The 19,552-nt window shown below is 39.4% G+C and overlaps 2 protein-coding genes across 3 annotated transcripts in view; both read right to left on the reverse strand.

Annotated features, from left to right (window-relative positions):
* Positions 1–7,598, reverse strand: part of cog3 (component of oligomeric golgi complex 3) — a 38,073-nt gene extending 30,475 nt beyond the window's left edge. The window contains exons 1-4 of the mRNA XM_062975948.1: positions 7,381–7,598; positions 2,746–2,892; positions 1,754–1,815; positions 498–663 (exon numbers count right to left, since the gene is read on the reverse strand). Coding sequence (XP_062832018.1) covers positions 498–663; positions 1,754–1,815; positions 2,746–2,892; positions 7,381–7,533 — 528 coding nt within the window. The 5' untranslated portion in view covers positions 7,534–7,598. The remainder of the gene's footprint in view (positions 1–497; positions 664–1,753; positions 1,816–2,745; positions 2,893–7,380) is intronic.
* A 7,352-nt stretch (positions 7,599–14,950) lies between these two features.
* Positions 14,951–18,926, reverse strand: cby2 (chibby family member 2). 2 transcript variants are annotated; one of them, XM_003225398.3, is made up of 2 exons: positions 18,654–18,926; positions 14,951–16,055 (listed from the first exon to the last, which is right to left on the reverse strand). In XM_003225398.3, exon 2 carries the CDS (start codon positions 16,003–16,005, stop codon positions 15,085–15,087), a length of 921 nt encoding a protein of 306 aa, XP_003225446.1. In that variant the 5' UTR covers positions 16,006–16,055; positions 18,654–18,926; the 3' UTR covers positions 14,951–15,084. The 2 variants fall into 2 exon arrangements, with proteins under 2 accessions (XP_003225446.1, XP_062832019.1); XM_062975949.1 differs by having other exon boundaries at positions 14,951–15,950; positions 18,654–18,898.
* Between the last annotated feature and the right edge of the window lie 626 nt (positions 18,927–19,552).

The raw sequence follows: 19,552 nt of genomic DNA on the forward strand, positions 1-19,552 counted from the left end.
TTGGACTCCAGTTTAATCTTGATTATCTGGCTTGACCTGGAAACCCGGACTACAAATTGTACTCTCTGGAACTTTGGTTTGTGTTATCCCAGCTGTGTGCTATACTTCCGTTTTGTTAGCCAGACCTTGGAAGGACTCAATGTTTTAGTTCTTCGTTGTAAGTAAATCTGGTTTTGGCACATCCTGAGTTTGCTCTGTCCTCATTATTGGGTGAGGGCCCTGGAACATGACCCCTTGAGAAATATTTGTGGGCCTCTCTAGTTCTCCAATGCGATTCTATGATATGCTTCCAACTCAAGTATAGCTAAAATATAGACTTCCATATGTTCCCGTTTCTGGTATTCATAGGTCATCTTGGAACATATTCTCTGCAGATACGGGGTTGTTATGTATTCAGGTATTTCAAATATTCATTTGGAAATGTACAACCACAAGAGTTTAAAATGTGGTAACAGAGGTTACGACGAATTATTTATTTCTTAGGGAAATCTCGTTACCTGTTCTTTCAACAGTTGTTCACAGGCTTCATGGAGTGTTCCTGTTTTGGTTGAGACAAAGAGATATTGCTTCTGCAATGATTCCAAGTGCTGAAGAGCACTGTTCACATCACTCAATATAGCATCACACTGCTCTTCAAAACCAGATAAATAAAGCCTTGTCTGCCTAGAGAAATAAAAGACAGGCCAGCATGTTATTTGTACTGATGGAGGGATCCTGTAAAACAGCATAGAAAATTTAATTTAAATCTAATTTAATTGCCATGACTCAATGCTATACTTTCATAAAATTTACGTTTTGGTGGGGTAGCAGCATTTTTTTGGCAGAAAAGGCTCAAGACCTTGTGAAACTACAGCCCCATGACTCTATGGCATTGAACTAAAGCAGATAAAGTGGATTCATTTTACAGCATAGATACACCCCATGGTTTTCTTCTCCATTTCTGGAAGCTCTGGTGTTCTAACAGTTTTGTTTTTAAAGCAGGAATTCTAACCAGGCAGCAACAGTAATGTGCATCTTTTTGGGCCAAATAACAAAAAGTGCATTTTTTTACCACTACACACTACATTGGCAACAAATACATTTTTGGGGGGTTCAGGGTTTTGAAAACTGAAGTGAGCATTAGATTTGATGGTGCATTAGACTCGAGTATAAACATGGAAAAATGTTACCAAACTGCAAAAATGTTGTTTTTGCGGGACACCCTGTGGCACATTTTGCTATAGTATTTCAATGAGTATCTCACTGAATTCAACATAATTGGTGGTAGCTACAAAATGAAATTTCTGGAGTCTAATAACTACTTTCAAAGTAAGTACCGCACAATTAAACAAGAATAACCCTTTCAAACAAGGAACACGTTTTTTTCAAATTTTGTTACATAGTGTCATTTGCTTTTATTATTTTCATGAATCAATTAAAATCTTTGAAAATTACAAACATGGAATGGAATATGCCCTTAGTTATATTCTTTCACTCACACCAGATGATTTGATAAAGTTACTGAACAGAAAAAAACCACTTCTCCTGATGCAGTCAATCTAAGATTCTAAAATATTATTAGTGTTTCTCATGCATAAATAATTTTTTTGTTCCTGACTTCCTAGAAGGTGATCAACTAACAAGTGAAACAGACAACAGAACAAAAACAAGGTATAATATACAGTTCAAAGTACATAAATAGAAGCAGGTATCATCACTAGTGGATTACACCTTGATAGTGGAAATATAACTGAAGGAGGAAAAATACAAATACCTGTACTTAGCCCCTTCATCTTGATCCATTTGGGTACCAAGTTGATCAAACCATGAGAAGAACTACAGCAAAGAAAATAAAGGATGTGATCACAATTCGTTATGATAATAATAATCTCTCTATATAAAAGTCAAAATATATGTACGTATGTTTGATCCACAAACGCTCTTACATGGCTTGATGGATCTCGACCAAATTTGGCATCCATATCCTTAAATACCCAACTTAAAATAATTGAGGTGTTTCAACTAAAAAATCCACTCCATTTGGGGCTGAGCCCCGCCATACTGTATTTCATCGCATAATAGTCACACTTCTTTCCCTTGGGGGGGGGGGGTGCAACTATTAGTCTGGGAAAGTTTTGTGCAGCTTGCATAATTGTCACAAGCATCAACTAAAGATGCAACTCTTATGTGAGGAAAACAAAAATAATTTTGGCAACCCAAAAGGGGAATGCAACTATTATACGATAAAATACACTAGATATTTATGTATGAATGTAATGCTCGACGCAACAAGAGGATAGTATATAGAAAGAAAGAATTAATTACTGGCCTTCAGCTGAAGCCGTGACTGAGCCCTAAGAAAACCAGTAGGAAATGTTGCTTTCTGTATAAGCAGACAATATGGCATCCTCTAGAACAGGGCTTCTTTAACTTTTTTCACTTGTGACCACTTTCTTCCTGAGAAATTTTCACATGACCTTAGATATATAGGTGTATCAAATAGGTATAAAATCAAATGTTTGCTGATAATAAATGGGACATTTGCAAGGTTTGCTAAACAGGCTGATTTTCCTCTCTGTGAAGTAAAAAGTGATTGACATTTCATGAAAATACTGCCCTGCCAAAGGACTTCTTCTCTACCAACCAATGAGCACTTCTTGCACCTCAGAGCATGATGAGTATTTTACCTACTAATATCCCACTTTTGTATAGCCTTAAAATCCGAGAGGATTTATATTTGTGCACATAGACATATGTATGTGTTACCTGTTGTGCAGTTTCAATTCTTTCATTTTCCATGCCCAAAACAGAAAATCCTTTCAAGATTATATCTTCAGTGGATTGTGGCACCATGGCTGTCAATGTTACAGTTAATGATGGCTGCCCAAGGCTGCTTAAATCTTCAATGGGAAGCTGTTCAAATAAATCAAACATGTAATTGTGGTTAAATTGCTTTAGAATTCAAGAAACCAGTTCATAATCTACTGGCCCACACTTGTAGGGATGATACAAATGACTATTTATGAAAAACCTCTTCCAACAGTTCATCACATAACTAAAAAAGGATACAAGAAATTGATCACTTAATATAAAACAGTGAAGAACTGCTGTGTTCAGTTTTGAAAGATTTGGTTGATAAAAATGTATGAATATTAACCTCCAGGAAATAGAAAACTTACTTTGTTATAATCTTTAAACACTGCCAATATCAAACATGCAATATGTTTTTTTTTTATTCCAATGCTGAAAAATTATTTTTAAAACAAATGTCCTACCTGGCTCTAAATATGGGATCCAAGGCAATTCATAATATAAATCAGAACAAAATACAGCAAAAACCAATCATAATAGTAACATTCTGAGAGTATCAAATAAAATGTTTCATTAAAAACAACACTAATTTAACAAAATGTATACTTATATGGATGCTTTAACTTAATTAATTTTAATTATTATTGTTGAATGTAATCATAATTGTTTTTATACACTTGTTTTATACTGGTTGCAAGTCGCCCTTAGTCCCCGCTAGGGGATGAGAAGGGTGTAATAAATAAATAAATATAAATAAAATTTAAAATATCCTTCTGCAACAACCATTTACTAGCCTCAAGCTTATTTGATTGTGTCTTTTAGCATGACAGAGAATACGCTAGATAGCCTTTCTGGTCTCTTCCAACTTTGAGTCTTGGAAAAGTTGCCTATTTTAAGCTGGCCTGGGGAGTGGGTGCAAGCTGGTGGATGTATGCACATGTGTGTTTGTGTGAGGGGGGGGGGGTTGCTTTTTAAAAAATTGTGTGTATATACCAAATTGGTTCAATCGATTCTGACCACTTTTTACTTTTTTCATATTCACATCTATTTTTTGGTCATTAGAATCACAGAATTGGAAGAGACCACAACTATCAAATCCAGCCCCCTGCCATGCAGGAATGTACTATCAAAGTGCCCCTGACAGATAGACATCCATTCCACCACAATCCCAAAGCAGCTTATTCCACTGCCTGATGTTTAGTTGGAATCTCTTTTCCTGCCATTTGAATCCTTCAGTATTACTGAATCCTTTCAGTATTACTGAAAATAATTTGTGGTTGACAGGAGGGACCATACCTTATCTGGAATTCCAAAATACAGTAGAGTCTCACTTATCCAACATTCGCTTATCCAACGTTCTGGATTATCCAACGCATTTTTGTAGTCAATATTTTCAATACATCGTGATATTTTGGTGCTAAATTCGTAAATACAGTAATTACTATGTAGCATTACTGCATACTGAACTACTTTTTCTGTCAAATTTGTTGTATAACATGATTTTTTTGTTGCTTAATTTGTAAAATCATAACCTAATTTGGTGTTTAATAGGCTTCTCCTTAATCTCTCCTTATTATCCAACATATTCACTTATCCAACATTCTGCCGGCCCGTTTATGTTGGATAAGTGAGACTCTACTGTACTATAAAAAAACAAACAAAGCTCATGGTTAGCTCATCACCTTGCTTTCTGATGTTTTAGTGTACACAAACTTTGCTCTGTGAACAAAATTATGAAAAACATTGTACAGCATAACCTTCAGACTACAGTGTGTATATACTATAAGGTACTTATGAAAGAAATGAATGTCATGTTCAGACATACCACCTTATCACATTGAGAAATTTCCCCCTCACAGGACACTTCAGCCTTTTTCAAGCATGGAGAGGCACAGAGCTTATCACATGGTCCAGGTTGAAAAGAGGCAGAAATGTCCTGAAATGAGTGAACTCTGAACACAGGCCAGCAAGTGTGGTCAGTACTCCTACCTCTTATTGCACTTTTCTCTCATGTGTACAACTGAAAACACAGATTTGATGGGAACCATCAAAAGTTTCCTGTCCTGTTTTATTGCCCAACTATCAGCAGTCTGTTGTATCCTATGGGGTTTAACGCAGAAGCATAGGATCCCTTGGAAAGATATGGTTTTAAACTGGATCACTGTTTCTTGTATCCTATGGGGTTTGGTGCAGAATCATAGGATCCCCCAGAAAGAAATGGTTTTAAACTGGTGTCAGTCTCTTTTAATGTAAGAGTCTTTGGTCAGGACACGGGATATCTTGGTTTTTGGATATTGTTATTTCTCCTGATAAAAAAACAAAAAAGTAATATTGACCTTGTGATGCACTCTACATGGGGCTGCCTTTGAAGACAGTCTGGAAGCTTCAATTACTGGAAAGATCTGCAGCCAGACGGCTGGCAAGGGTGGGTTGTAGGGAACATATGACCCCCCCTCTTGAAACAGCTCCACTGGCTGCTGATTTGATTCCAAGCCCAATAAAAAGTGTAAGTTATTACCTATAAATCCCTGTACGGCTTGGGTCCTGCCTATTAATGTGACCACAACTCTGCCTATGAACCTGCTCAGACCTTAAGATCACCTGGGTCCTTCTCTCAATCCCACCTCCCTCACAAGCGAGGCTGGTGGAGTTGAAGGATAGGGCCTTCTCGGTAGTACCCCCCCCCCCCCCCCCCCCCCCGATTGTAGAATGCTCTCCCCAGGGAAATAAGACAAGCACCTACTCTTTTAACATTCAGGAAGGAGTTAAAACCTTGGCTATTTAAACAAGCCTTTGATAATGGCTAGAGTGTGACTTAACTGTTGGACAAGATTGGAATTGACTATTACAATATAATGCTAAATATTTTGACAACAGGATTAGCCTGTTTAAACAGTGTCTATATTTATATTGTTTCTGAGAGCAAATAGTTTTAAAACTGTTATTTATGTATGTTTTATTAGTGTTTTAATTTTATGTAGTAATAATTGGTTGTTTTTGTCTATTGCTTATATTATTTTTTATCTACTGATTGCTGTAAGCTGCCCAAAGTCCCTTCGAGGAGAGGGTGTGGGGTATAAATAAAGTTTATTATTATTATTGTATTATTATTAATGTAAGTTGAATATGTTGCCAGTTCTTAAGTTTCTACATGTGAGTATGATGAGGAAGCAGAACATGAAACGGGACTGCTGACAATATAAGAGGGAGTGATTCTCTATGCTAAAAGGACAGTCACCCATGCTTTCCCCTCTCAATTTGATGAAGTGGTTAGACCCCATCTCCACTAGGTCTCATTAAAATATTTGAAAAAATGTTCTGCTCCTGGTTTGAATGTGTTATTTCCTGTTTCATTGTTCGGTCCTTACTTTGAAAGTAGTTGTTCTACTCCAGAAACATCATTTTGATGGCTGCCACAAACTATGTTGAATTGGTTGAGACTGGATGAGATATTCATTGAAAAACTAGAGCCAAAGGTGCTGCAGAGTGTCCCGTCAAAACAAAGTTTTTGCAGTTTAACATACTTTTTCCTTATTTTAAAGATAGAACCAATTAGAAAATGACATTTATAAGCCAGGAACAAACATCGTATTATACAGCAAATATGGTTTTGTTTTGTTTGTTGTTTTTTTGTAGGAGCCTCCGGTGGCTAAGTGTGTTAAAGTGCTGAGCTGCTGAACTTGCAGACCGAAAGGTCCCAGGTTCAAATCCAGGGAGCGGAGTGAGCGCCCGCTGTTAACTCCAGCTTCTGCCAACCTAGCAGTTCAAAAACATGCAAATGTGAGTAGGTCAATAGGTACCACTACGGCGGGATGGTAACGGCGCTCCATGCAGTCATGCCGGCCACATGACCTTGGAAGTGTCTACGGACAACACCGGCTCTTTGGCTTAGAAATGGAGATGAGCACCAACCCTCGGAGTCGGACACGACTGGACCTAACGTTAGGGAAAACCTTTACTATGATTTTTTGTCTTCCAAAATTGCAAAAATTTCCCAAACACTGGGTTGCTTTGAGTTTTCCAAGCTGTACGGTCATGTTCCATAAGCATTCTCTATGGCAGGCATCCTCTGAGGTTGTGAGGTCTGTTAGAAACTAGGCAAGTGGGATTTATATATCTGTGGAAAGTCCAGGGTGAGAGAAAGAACTCTTGTCTGCTTGAGCCGAGTGTGCATGTGCAATTGGCCACCTTGATTAGCATTAAATGGCCTTGCAGCTTCAAAGTCTGGCTGCTTCTTGCCTAGAGGAATCCTTTGTTGGGAGACCTCACAACATCTGAGAATACCAGCCATAGATATGGGCGAAACGTCAGAAGAGAATGCTTCTGGAACACGGCCCGTAAAACTCACAGCAAGCCAGTGATTCCGGCCATGAAAGCCTTCGACAACACCTTTTGGTCTCAAACATTTCGGATAAGAGCCACTCAACCTGTAGCTGTAACTGCAGGCCTCCTCCAAGCCCAGCTGTTGGGGCCTTTAACTCGCAGAGTTCCTGACCATTGAACAAGCTGACGAGGGCTTCTGGGAATTGGAGGCCTTCACAGCTGGGCTTGGAGGAGGCCTGCTCTAAAGCGACCGCGGACCCGGCCTACCTCCGGCGGGGCGGGCAGGCCGGGCAAGGCTTCGCGCAGCGCTGCCACGGAGTCCAGCTGCCGCTCGCTGAGGGGCGCCAGGGGCCGAGGGAGCCGCTCCCAGAGGCCGAGCCGCTCCCACGCCTCCCGGCTCTCGCCAGCCAACGTCGCCATCTCTGTCAGAAGCCAGAAGCAGAGGCGCTTCCTACTTAGAGGGCAGCGAGCCGGAACTCGCGCGGCACTCAAGCGCTTCGAGAGGAGGGAGAGAGACGTCGCACCCCGCGAGGTGACGCCACTTCCGCCCTCTGGCGTCCGAGACCAGTGTTTATTCCCAACCTGTATTTTGGACTTCAATTTCAAGAGTCCCTGTTCGTTGGCTTGGGCAGTTGAGGATTCTGGGAGTTGAAGTTCACATCTCGCCTTTAGGACTTACTGTACTTGGCAAGGGGACTCCGGGGAATGCCATTCAGAGGAAAGAAATGGCAGAGCTACGCCTTGCCTGAGGTCCTGAGGTCCCTTCCACACAGGTCTGCTTTGAACTGGGTTATATGACAGTGTGGACTCAGCCCAGGGCCCTTCCACACAGACATATAACCCAGATTCTCAGGCAGAAAATCCCACAATACCTGCTTTGAACTAGGTTATCTGAGTCCACACCACCATATATTCCAGTTCAAAGCTGATAATGGATTTTTTTTCACCTGTGCGGAAGGGGTCTCTGATCAAAGTTCAAAGCAGATATTGTGGGATTTTATTTATTTCCATACCTCACTACCTCTGAGGATGCCTGCCATAGATGTGGGCGAAACGTCAGGAGACAATACTTTTGGAACATGGCCACACAGCCCGAAAGACATACAACAACCCTGTGATCCCGGCCATGAAAGCCTTCGACAACACATTTTATTTATTTATTATTTACTTAATACATTTATATCCCGCCCTTATCACCCTGAAGGGGACTCAGAGCAGCTTACAAATTAAATTTACATACAATATTATATTATTAGCATAGCACAATATTGGCAATAAATTACTATATTGTACTATATCAATATATTGTAATATTATTATTAATATTACATGTAATATATAATATATAATTAACATTATTATATTGTATTATTAGTATTATATTGTATTACAAAATAATATTAATATTATATGCATATACAATATAATACTATATATTATTGTAAATTATATATATATAGAGAGAGAGAGAGGCTGAAGGTGCTGAATCAGAGACCTTTGAGCCCCATTCAACTCCTCAGTGTGAGCCTAGATTATAACTCAGAACACATAACAATTCTGACTAGTCTCCCAAATGAGGAGTGAGATGAGACCCAACAATGGGACGAAAACACTCACCAAGTGTGGTAGTCAGGGCTGTGTCCTTTAAAGTTTTACTTCAGTCAGTTGGATAATTCTTGGATTCCTTTTCTTTAAACAAAAATGTCAAAATATCTGCCAACTGGAAAAAAACATCCCATACATCTGGGGATATGGGCTGTATAGTCCATGAACCTTTCTCCCCAATAAAAGGTCTTAATCTTTAAATTGACATTAGTCTTCGTGTTTTGATTCAAGCTCGCCATATGTTCATTTCAATAAAATTGTGGTACTTTGTCTCTTTGTTAATTAAAGTAGAATTCCGCTTTCCTTTAAAAATATGCTCATGGCAGGCAAATGTGTAACATTATGGCCACTAAATGCAGAAAAGGAAAGTTGGAAGCTCATTGCATCACTTCTTGAAAAAATGTGTTTGCTGAGGGGCTGCATTCAGATTTAGTAATTGTGTTTTCCATTACTTACGACTAAAATATCTCTTTTGGGAACTTGGGTGTATTCAAAATGTTGAAAAGTCCTTCACTGGTTGTGCATACGGGCTGCAATGTAGTGGGTTAGGGCCCGCAAGTGTCAGTGCTGTATGCCGCTGGTGCCATTGTAGTTAGAGCTAATCCAGGGCCACAAGGGAAACAAATGCAAAATGGTATATTTCATATCCAAATGAAGGCTTTTAAGAAAAGTCCTTCCTGCCCAAACTAAGACCAACAACTAGAATTCAGAAATCTAAGTCAATGTTACATCTACAGGGTGAAATGATCCTATCGTTTCACAGGGGGAATAGGTTCTGGTATTTACTTGCTAACCTTTGTGAAATGATCCAGTGGAAGGGGGTTTCCTTAGCTCTCTTGGTCCTAAGGACTTTGGCTATTGAGAAGGAAAGCAAGTTCTGCCCATGTACAAAGAAGTAGTCCTATTAGGCCTACTTTATACCTATAAGGTATAAAGCATGCTTATAAAGTTGCAGGAGTGAAATACAACTCCCAGAAATCCCAGCCAGTTTACCAGTTGTTAGGATTCCTGGGAGCTGAAGGCCAAAAATATCTGGGGACCCCAGGTTGAGAACCACTGGTCTAGAAGGTGTGCTATCGGTGCAGTGGGTTAACTTGTGTGGGGACATAATGCCACTGATCGAGGGCAGAGAAACTTCTGATATTAATCAAGTCTCCTTTCCTCCATTTTTCCTACTTCTGTGAGTTTATCAAGAACATTGCAGAATCCAAGAATGACCCAAACTTTTCCTATAGTGAACCCAGTGTCCCTGATTCACCTCCTGTTAAGTATGATAACTCACATTCTAGCTACAGAAACTGCAGGAGTCCAGTTTCAGTGAAAAAGACTGGTGTGCTTCCTACACCTACACCAGCTCCAGAAGAAAGCAGTAGCAGGAACATCCAAGACAAAAAGGTGAACAATCCTAACCACCTGTGTCCTATTCACAAGAAGCCTCATCTCCTTAAGAAATGTATTGGCTTCAGGAGAAAACCAATCCAGAAACATAGGGAGCTTCTAAAGAAACTTGGGATATGTTTCAAATGGTGGGCCTCTACCGAACATGTTGCTAGAAACTGCAAAATAGAGTATGTCAGTGAAGACCACATGCAAACTTTTCATCCATCCCAGTTTAGTGTCACACCACCTAGAGGTTCCCCAACAAGCCGTGGAAGATCAAGCAGAAAATACTACCACGGTATCTTCTTCATAGGAGCCTCTGGTGGCCTAGGGGATAAAAGCCTTGTGACTTGAAGATTGGGTTGCTGACCTGAAGGCTGCCAGGTTTGAATCCCACCCGGGGAGAGCGCGGATGAGCTCCCTCTATCAGCTCCAGCTCCATGCGGGGCCATGAGAGAAGCCTCCCACAAGGATGGTCAAAACATCAAAACATCCGGGCGTCCCCTGGGCAACGTCCTCGCAGACAGCCAAATCTCTCACTCCAGAAGCAACTCCAATTGCTCCTGACACACAAAAAAATCTTCATGTACAGAAGTATCCGGAGAAGACCTTTGTGACAAGTCCTGTGCAAAGATATGCCTAGTCAATATATACCCCAAGGGTCAGCCAGAAAAGTCACTGAGGGTGTACACCATCTTAGACGACCAGAGCAACCGATCACTTGCAAGGTCAAAGTGACCTAAAGGGTAATACTTACCCATACACCTTGGGTACATGTAGTGGAACATCAGAAGTTTCTGGGAGAAGAGCCAGTGAACTCATAATAGCTTCTCTCAAGGGCAATTTGGAGATATCTTTGCCCACACTTGTTGAGTGCAACCAGATACCATCCAACAGAGAGGAGATGTGGGTAAAGATGAAGAAGAGATTGAAATGACCTGACAAGAGATGGGAGGAGGGAAATTTTTCAGAAAAACAGCATTGTTTAGGAACAAGAACAGAGAGACTTTGGCCCCTTCTGCACAGCTGTATAAACTCCACATTTAGCTAGATTATATGGCAGTGTAGACTCAGATAACCCAATTCAAACAGATATTGTGGATTATCTGCTTTGATATTCTGGGTTATATGGCATATGGTTATATGAAAGGGCCCAGTGATGCTGAATTGAGGAATAGAGTTGAGAGGGGAAAAGTCGAGACAGGAAAGGGAAAAGGAGGTTTGATTACATGTGTGTGTCAGTCTGACACGCTAGAACCTATGATGCAGGACAGTCAAGTGGTATACCACTTTAGCAATTTGTAACCAGGCCGTGGTATTTTCTGCAGATTTAGCTATTGTATATTAATCTCCTCATTTCTAGTTTCTGTTTGGGAATAGAGGTTAGAAATATTTGGGCACTGTGCTTCAACACTATGAATGTCTAGGGCTTGCTGCCAGTCTATCTACAGGCAATCCCTCATGGCCAAGTCTGGTTGCCTTCCAAGTGTAGGGTCTTGATGGTGGATCCGTAGGTGACTGTAGAGACCTATGTTCTTTCTCAGTGAGGACGTTGATTTTCAGATGGAAAGCAGTCTCAACAAGGGTCTGCTTGAAGCGCCTTCCTCTTGGTACATTTCTCCCTTTTGCCCTCCATTCGTCCCTCTTTGAATTCCACAGCACTTTTGGTTACAAGCTTCCCAGTTCTCGGTGTTTATATCACATTTTCTAAGATTAGCTTTATGCCCATCTTTAAATATATTTTGCTGCCCACCTGTGTTTTCCATTCTTGAACTGAGAGCAGAGTAATGGTGTTCTGGTATTTGGACAACATGGCTGGTCTAGTGAAGTTGATGGCAGAGGAGCATCATTTCACTGCTGATGGTGTTTGCTTCTTCCAGAACACTGACATTGGTCTGCCTGTCTTCCCAAGATTTGCAGGATGTTTTGGCAAAGAAATCTTTCCAGAAGTTGAGAGTGACGTTTGTAGATGGTCCGTGTTTTGCAGGCGAACAACAGAGCTGGAAGGATAATAGCTTTATAAACAAGCATCTTGGTGTCTCTATTAATGTCCCAATCCTCAAACACTCTGCTTCATTCAAAAAAATGCTGCACTCACAGAGCTCAGACAATGTTGTATTTTGCCATCGATATCAACTTTTGTGGAAAGCTGGCTGTCTAGGTAGTGGAAATGGGCAATATTTTCTAGCATTATACTATTAAGCTTTATTTCTGGCATTGTAAATGGCTTGGTTGGTGCTTGCTGGTAAAACACTTTAGTTTTCTTAGTGTTAAGTCAAAGGCCAGACTTTTCATATGAATGTCTAGGGCTTACTATATTGATGCAAAATTCTTCTCTGTTATGCTCTGGACCTCATATGCAGCTTAGATGTATAATATCGAGATACTCTGTATTCTCATGCTTCCATTCCAAAAGACAAATCACAGGCAAGTTACATTTAAACATCTGTTTCTACAGTGTTGTAATTTTTATTGCTGTGTGCTTTCAAGTCACTTCCAACTTTATGGAGAACCTATCATAGGGTATTCTTGCCAAGATTTGTTGAGTGGGAATGCCTTTGCTTTCTCCTGAGACCGAAAAAGCATTTCCTGCTCAAGATCACCATAGCATATCATCATATTTCATTCTGCAGTTCTTCTCAATTCTCCCTCCCAATATTCCCTTTGTTTTTGCTATCCATGTCAGTGATTAATATTCTTCAGTTGTTCCCTTTTAGTTGAAGATGTTGGGTGCACACCTTTCCAGATCCAACTATCTACCCCTTTCCTAATCTGTCAGTGACAAATTTACACTTTTTCATACATATTTTCCCATCCCTGCAGGGGCAAAAATAACTTTCCATTAATTGTTGTGAGGGTCATTCTAAATTAGAAAACATCACTGTGCCTTATTGTATTTCTAAACAAGCATCAAATGAAGTAAAACCCAGAAATGATCTCCTTAATAACTGCATGGAATAGTTGTAGACATAGCGCTGACTTGTGTAGTGCATCATTCACCAGTAAGACTCAGTCCTCATAAAAGCATAGACCCTTTCTAGGACCCAGTCTTTGTTTTTCCTAGATGTGAAAGTGACTCATATCAAAGGAATCTGGTTCAGCAATTGGATGCCAATCACCTTACAAAAACCTCCGCCCTCAGTGAAATAGGTGCAACAAAATTGTGTGCCTTTAAGAGCGCTTCCAGACAATGTCAAAATGCATGTTTTAAATCTGGGGCAAAAAATCCCAGGACCTGACAGTAGGTCCACACACAGAATGGTCCCTCGCCATCCTCAGCTTTCCTTTGTAGTGGACCAAGAATAAGATGGAGGGTAGATGGGGGACATCTGGTAGTAGTTTTTTTTAAAAAAAAATCATTCTGTTATGCTCTGGATCTCATATGCGCACATGCAAATATCTTAATGCAGGGGTCCCCAAACTAAGGCCCAGGGGCCACATGCGGCCCATCGCCTGGTGCGCACCTTCCAAAGCTTTGCTTGTTTATAATGGTATTTTAATTATTACTATTTAATTAATAATAAATTAATTATTAAGGGGTGCTTTGCTAGTGTTTTTGGTGCACAAAGGCAGAAGTGGGTTGGATTAAATGGCCCAAGGGGTCCCTTCCAACCCTCTTTATTATTATTATTATTATTATTATTATTATTATTATTATTATTGACATAAAGACACAGTATAACACAGCAAATGAGATATATATGCTGGATTTCGTATCGCAAAATCACAAGTTAAACACTTCCTAAGTGTTTAGGACTGTGTGATGTATTATTATTATTATTATTATTATTATTACTACTACTATTATTAACAACATTGAGGCTGGGTGGCCATCTGTCAGGGGTGATTTGCTTGTGCTATAAAAACCCATTTAACATATCAGATATTATGATTATGATTATTATTAAGATTGAGGCTGTATTTGTTCCCAGTTTGTTTTGTTTAATTTAAAATAAGATATGTGCAGTGTTCATAGGAATTTGTTCATAGTTTTTTTTAAAAAAAACTATAGTCCGGCCCTCCAACAGTCTGAGGGACCGTCAACTGGCCCCCTGTTTAAAAAGTTTGGGGACCTCTGTCTTAATGTAAATACAAGCAGATTTCTTATCTCTCTCTTCATCCAAGCTCTGTTTTATATTATAACATTTAAATGAAAGAGTTTCAGAGAGCTCTCATTGCTTTCCATGTGTGCTTCCCTTGAGCCCCCTGTATGTCTGTGGCTTCATGTTTTGAGATTTCAATCAGCTGATCAGTTGTTTCGGGCTTTTAAATTTTAAATGTAGTAGTCCACACAGGGAAGGGAAGGACGTATTTTGTATGACTACAGGGATATACAGTTAGGTGAAAGTGTGTGTTTTGGGGGTGGAATTGGGGTTTAAGTGCACCTTTTTAACACATGCTTTTCAGCTGTTAACCCATTCTTGCCTGCACTTTGGCTAAACACACACACAACTCACACACACCTTTTAACCTGTTTACTTCCGGGTTTTTAGAGATATGCAAAAGGGTCCTAATTTGTTTCCAACTTATGGTGACCCTAATGTGAACCTGTCACAGGGTTTCTTGGGACTGAAAGCATGTGACTTGTCCCAAGGTTTCCATGCTGAGATCCTATCTCCAAAGTCATAGTGCAAGGCCCAAACCACTGCATCACATCCATCTTCCCTTCAGAGATATTCTTGGGGTTATTCCTTGCAAAGCCCTGGCTGCCCTCCAGAATGAAGAAATGATCAGGGTGATGGACTCGATTGCCCCTGGGTGTCCATGGAATGGAGCTAATCTGGGGCCCTGGTTTATCAGTGAGCTGATGGCATTGGAAGGAAGGTACAATAATTTAAAACATCATTACTGCTTTCTGAATCAACAACAGAACTTTATTAGGTCTTACATCACAGGAGGGAGATAATTTCCTGAAAGTAGATGGACTGCTTTCAACCTATCCAATCTCCCTGTAGCTGTTCAGGATTCAGCAACTAACAGGCTTCTTCATTCAGCATTCTCTGACTGACTCTCAGTGAAATCAAAGGTGTTAAGTGTCTCTTGCAGCAAACCCATCTGAGCAATAATATTACTGAGAGCATCTTTGATGGTCTTTTGTTGGAGTTTAAGTTTGTTGTTCTCCTCCCAAAGCATTTTGTTCCCTCCTTCAATAGTCTGGAGCACCTGCTTTTCTTCCAGAAGTGTGTGGTTCTCTCGTATGAGAAACAATATCATTTGGTTCAGTTTCTGGACAGCTTCAAGTACTTCATTTTCTTCCAATAGTGATAAGGAAGTTGGTTGCATTTCCTTTCCTGAGGTGGCACTGTTGTCTTCTTGGTTTTCAGGTTCAGCTTTAGCAGGCTCAGCTGATGCAGAGGTATTGTCTGTTTCCTGCTCCAGGGGTTCCTTCTCCAATAAGAGGTCAGATTGCTTTTCCTTCTGAAGGACTGGGGTGAGTTTCTTCCCCTCCTCAGGAAAGACCTTCAAAGCCAAGATCTTTTCCCGAAAAATTTGAAGGGCTTTTTTCTCTTCTTGGATAAATTGAAGGGCTTTGTTTTCCTTACCACCCTGGAGTCCTGCTTTGCGTGAAAGAGCTACTAAAGGCTTATTTTCCTGCTGGAGCATTTGTTGAAGACTCTCATCATAGATAACCTGGATACCTTTGTTCTGTGTCCTTAGACACTGGAGTACTTTATTCTCTTCCCGAAGTGTCCTGTTTTCCACTCGGAGGGCCTTGTTTTCTTCCCAGAGGGCCTTGTTTTCTTCCCAGAGGGTCAAGTCACTGTGCATCTTCTTGCTATAGTGTTTCTTGTGGGCATCTGCTGAAGAGGAAAGTGCTGGTTGAACATATGCTTCATTCACCCACTTGCCATCTAGAAAGACAAAGGTGTCATCACTGAGTTTGACCTTCGGTGGGATGCAGTCCATCTTTACCTTCCACTAGGTGCATATATTGGTTCAAAAGAAAGTCCGAAGACCTGGAGTATTGCATGAAAGTGAAGAAATGCACGTTAAATTATATTCTTTAATAGTTTGGCAGGAATATGTTATAATCAAGAACTCTGAAATCAGTGCGATTAAAGGAATGAACCGTGAAAAACAGTTGGTTATAAAGGCTACAAAATGAAATTACAGTAGAGTCTCACTTATCCAAGCTAAACGGGCCGGCAGAAGCTTGGATAAGTGAATATCTTGTATAACAAGGAGGGATTAAGGAAAAGCCTATTAAACATCAAATTAGGTTATGATTTTACAAATTAAGCACCAAAACTTCATGCTATACAACAAATTTGACAGAAAAAGTAGTTCAATATGCAGTAATGTTATGTTGTAATTACTGTATTTACGAATTTAGCAGCAAAATGTCATGATATATTGAAAACATTGACTACAAAAATGGCTTGGATTATCCAGAGGCTTGTATAAGCGAGGCTTGGATAAGTGAGACTCTACTGTTTATGAAATTACATGAGATTAAGACATTCTCAAGTCAATGCCAGGTGTTTGTAGTTCTTTTTTCTTCTTTTGCAAAATGAAACACTTTCGAGCCAGATATTTGTCTAAAGTCAAGCCAGCTTCCCTAAGAACTGCCTTCACCAAAACTGCTTTTTCATTTGTATTAGCAGGGGGGTTAAGTTGTATTGTGCTTTTACATGGTTGTCAGCTGTCCTGAATGTCATGCTGGGATAAAGACTGGATGGAGAAATATATGTATAAACAAATATTGTAGTCAGAGTGAGCTCAGACATGCAAGAAGTGTCAAAATACTAAGAGAGATTTTTCAGCTATGTTTAGAAAAAGAGGAGAAAGGAGGTTATAGGCACACTGCATGCATAATACTAAAGGTTGTTTAACCTTTAACTGCTTTTTCATTTGTATTAGCAGAAGGGTTAGGTTGTATTGTGCTTTTACATGGTTGTCAGCTGTCCTGAATGTCATGCTGGGATAAAGACTGGATGGAGAAATATATGTATAAACAAATATAGCATTCAGAGTGAGCTCAGACATGCAAGAAGTGTCAAAATACTAAAAGAGATTTTTCAGCTATGTTCAGAAAAAGAGGAGAAAGGAGATTATAGGCACACTGCATGCATAATACTAAAGGTTGTTTAACTCAACAACTTTACTTCTGTCTTCTTCCAAAAATGACATTCAGCCTGGAGTTTCTCCACATTACATAGTTATAGCAGTTTGATGTCACTTTGACTACCATAGTTCCATCTTACACAAATACTAGATGGGTTGCACCTGGCTTGACCCCTTGGTATCCACTGGGGTTTGGTTCCAGGACCCTCTATGTGTATCAAACTTAATGGGTGCTCAAATCTCATATAATACAATAGTGTAATAAAATTGTGTCCCTTGTACAAATGGCAAAATCAAGGTTTGCTTTTCGTAATGTTCTTTTGGGGAAGTATATGGATCATCGAATCCATGGATTCAGAATCCACTGATATGAAGGGCCAATTGTTTGTGTAAAAGCATTTACTGCCTTGTCACACTAAAGCATGAATCCACTTTAAATCCAGTTTCTGCCTCCTGCAGAATTCTGTGGTTTGTATTTTGTGAGGCCCAGTTTAAAGGTCCCTCCCTAAACTACAAGCCCCAGAATTCTGCAGGAGGCAGAAACTGGATTTAAAATGGTTCTCAACCTGTGAGTCCCCAGATGTTTTGGCCTTCTAACAGCTGGTAAATTGGCTGGGATTTCTGAGAGTTGTAGGCCAAAACATCTGCAAACCCACTGGTTGAGAACCACTGCTCTAGTGTGAGAGACAATGATGATTTTTTTCATTCATATCCTGCCTGGGGTCACATAACATTTTGCAGATGAAAAGGAATTGCAAGATGACAGTTTTAAAAGCCCTGAGTTAGTACAACAGCAAGAAGATCCTACTAAGAAAGATTAGGGAGCTAAAACCACAGTATGGATCTAAAATTAACTGAATACTGTATATACTCGAGAATACTGTATATACTCAAGTATTTTTCAGCCCTTTCTTAGGACTGAAAAAAAAACCCTCCTCGGCTTATACTCGGGTGAGGGTCCTGGTGGGCTTATATTCAGATTGGCTTATACTTAAGTATATATGGTAATTTATTATTTTTCTCTATTATTGGCGTTACTTTTACATTTATTTTACTCTATTTTTATTTTTATTAATACATTTATTATTTTACTCTATTATTGTTGTTACTTTTACATTTATTTTATTATTATTAATACATGTATTATTTTACTCTATTTATTATTACATTTATTATTTTACTGCATTTATTATTATTATTATTACATTTATTATTTCACTCTATTATTATTAAAAGGATACATAAGCACATTTGCATCGAAGAAGATGAAAATAATGATTTAATCAGAGTTGAACAGTCATCTCTTAAATTACAGTTTGATGTAAAGATTCAAAAACATTTAAACTACTGATGCCTCAATTGATGTAATTTTATTGGTATCTCAGCTTATACTAGAGTCAATGTTTTCCCAGTTTTTTGTGGTAAAATTAGGTGCCTCGGCTTATATTTGGGTCGGCTTATACTCGAGTATATACGGTAATTGTACTTACTTTCTTTTTAAAAATTGGTTTGAATAGCTGTCTCTTTTTGTTTCTGCTTTCAAATACTATATTGACATCTGCAGAAGTATGAAACATGAAGGAAGAGCTGCCAGCACCTGTCATTCATTCAAACTGATTTCTAGTACTGCTTGCTACTGCAGAAATATGTAAGCAAAGGAGGCTGTGTCAGACCCATTGTGACATAGACACAGCAGCTTATGTGTAGCCAGAACACAATAAGGACCCCCCTGAAGGAGAGAGGTAAAGTATCTCATAAAATGCATTTCAATTAAAGGTGGATTCAGAATCAAGAGTTTTCCAGTAACAGATTCTGAAGATCATTGTGACATATAATAGGTTTAACAGAGTTCCTCAAGAAGATTCTGATCCACCTGCCCTTTGTGCTTAAACTCAATTGTATACTACGAACAAGACTTGGATACTACTCAGTGTCTTAGGCTGACATCTAAATTGAATCTTTAGAGATCTGAGTAGAATGTTTTAAATTCTACACACCAAATATATCTCCATATTTATTTGTCCTCTTTTGCTCTAAAATGAGATTATGCCCTGAATCCCATTGGTAGCTTTAGCTAGAGTAGACCCATTGAAAGAAGGAGATTTATCCATGACTCACCATTCAACAGTTAATTCAGCAGCCCTACATTTCTTAGGCCTAATCAATAATTTCTTTCTTCAAAGAAATAATTTATTAAAAGCTTCATGCTTTAAAAAACCCAATCTTAAAGGAGCTGCAATATTCCTTCGGACCCCACCTACGTCCTCCTTTTTATGTTTTAAGTGAAACACTATGAGAAATTGGTTTGCTGGACTTCAAGAAGTGTTCTGTTTATACTCAGGCCCCTTCTACACTGCCATATATTCCATATTATCAAAGCAGACAATCC

This window comes from Anolis carolinensis, chromosome 3 (genome assembly GCF_035594765.1).
Source record: "Anolis carolinensis isolate JA03-04 chromosome 3, rAnoCar3.1.pri, whole genome shotgun sequence".
Lineage (NCBI taxonomy): Eukaryota > Metazoa > Chordata > Lepidosauria > Squamata > Dactyloidae > Anolis > Anolis carolinensis.

Excerpts from the sequence above, each read along its gene's own strand:
- cby2 (XM_003225398.3), bottom strand. The coding sequence starts at position 16,005 with ATGGACTGCATCCCACCGAAGGTCAAACTCAGTGATGACACCTTTGTC.